Consider the following 1,087-nt stretch of genomic DNA (forward strand, 5'->3'; position numbering starts at 1 on the left):
AAATGCCAACATTGTATGTCAAATAAAAAGTTTGAAATTATGAGGGGAAAATGGAATGGAAAGGAAGAGATAACGGAGGAAATAATTGCAAAAAGGGGTGAGATGGGATGGGCCACTTCACTGATTCATTTAGCTTCATGTTACCGAAATAATCATCTATCCAAAATTTGCTTGCCGATAAAGGAACATGAAGATTAAATGTTTTACTGAATAGCTTTGAAAATCTGAAAGGAAGCTATAACCTTATAATTTCAAGAGTTTAACTTTTCTCTCCTGTTGTAGGTCCTGGTGGTGGTGAGCCTGGCTACGTGCCTCTTGGGGGCTAAACTACCATATTCAGCCTCATCTGAGGAAGACAGTACCACTCAGGTAGGTCTTGTGATCAGTTACCCTTCATGAATCTATAGGTTGGTTTCTTAAAATACAAATAATGTATGAATCTACAATCCTTATCGTGAATGTTGAATGTTATTTTTTTTCTCTTCAAAATCAGGTCTTGAGTCGTACTGTCTCTGTGAAGACCCCTGAGAGGAAATCCAGTGTTATCTCACACTTCCTACCTGCCGATCACAGATATGAAGCTACGGGATCTGTTAACATCAATAAAGGCCCTTCTTCCTCTAGAGCTGCCACTCCTGCACCTGTTAGTGCACCAGTTGCCAAAGTTCCAGCCCCTCCAGCACGCAAAAGCCCTGTATCCATTGCACGCACTGTGAGTGTAAAAACTCCAGAGAGAAAATCAAGTGTCATCTCTCACTTCACTCCTGCTGACCACCGTTATGAAGCCACTGGAAGCGTAGTGATTAACACAGGCTCTTCTGGCCCAGCGAGATCACGGCCCGCACCGGTGCCTGTGCCAACTGCACCACGTGTTGTTGCTTCTCCTCCACCAGCCCCAGTCACGCCTTCCCCCTCGCCAGCTGCTAAGCTATCGCTATCCCGTACTGTTTCTGTCAAGACTCCTGAAAGAAAATCAAGTGTTATCTCTCACTTCACACCTGCTGACCACCGTTATGAGGCTACTGGATCCGTTGTCATCAATCAGTCTTCTGGATCACCCTCTGCTGCTCGAGTACAAAAGGTAGCA

The 1,087-nt window shown here is 44.7% G+C and overlaps 1 protein-coding gene across 1 annotated transcript in view; it reads left to right on the plus strand.

The window, feature by feature from the left end:
* LOC119593571 (mucin-19-like) overlaps window positions 1-1,087 on the plus strand; it is a gene marked incomplete in the record, with an annotated part of 28,776 nt that overhangs the window by 19,194 nt on the left and 8,495 nt on the right. The window contains 2 exon segments of the mRNA XM_037942529.1: window positions 283-369; window positions 494-1,081. Of these exon segments, the coding sequence (XP_037798457.1) occupies window positions 283-369; window positions 494-1,081 (675 nt within the window).

Source organism: Penaeus monodon, chromosome 32, assembly GCF_015228065.2.
Source record: "Penaeus monodon isolate SGIC_2016 chromosome 32, NSTDA_Pmon_1, whole genome shotgun sequence".
NCBI classification, from domain to species: Eukaryota; Metazoa; Arthropoda; class Malacostraca; order Decapoda; family Penaeidae; genus Penaeus; species Penaeus monodon.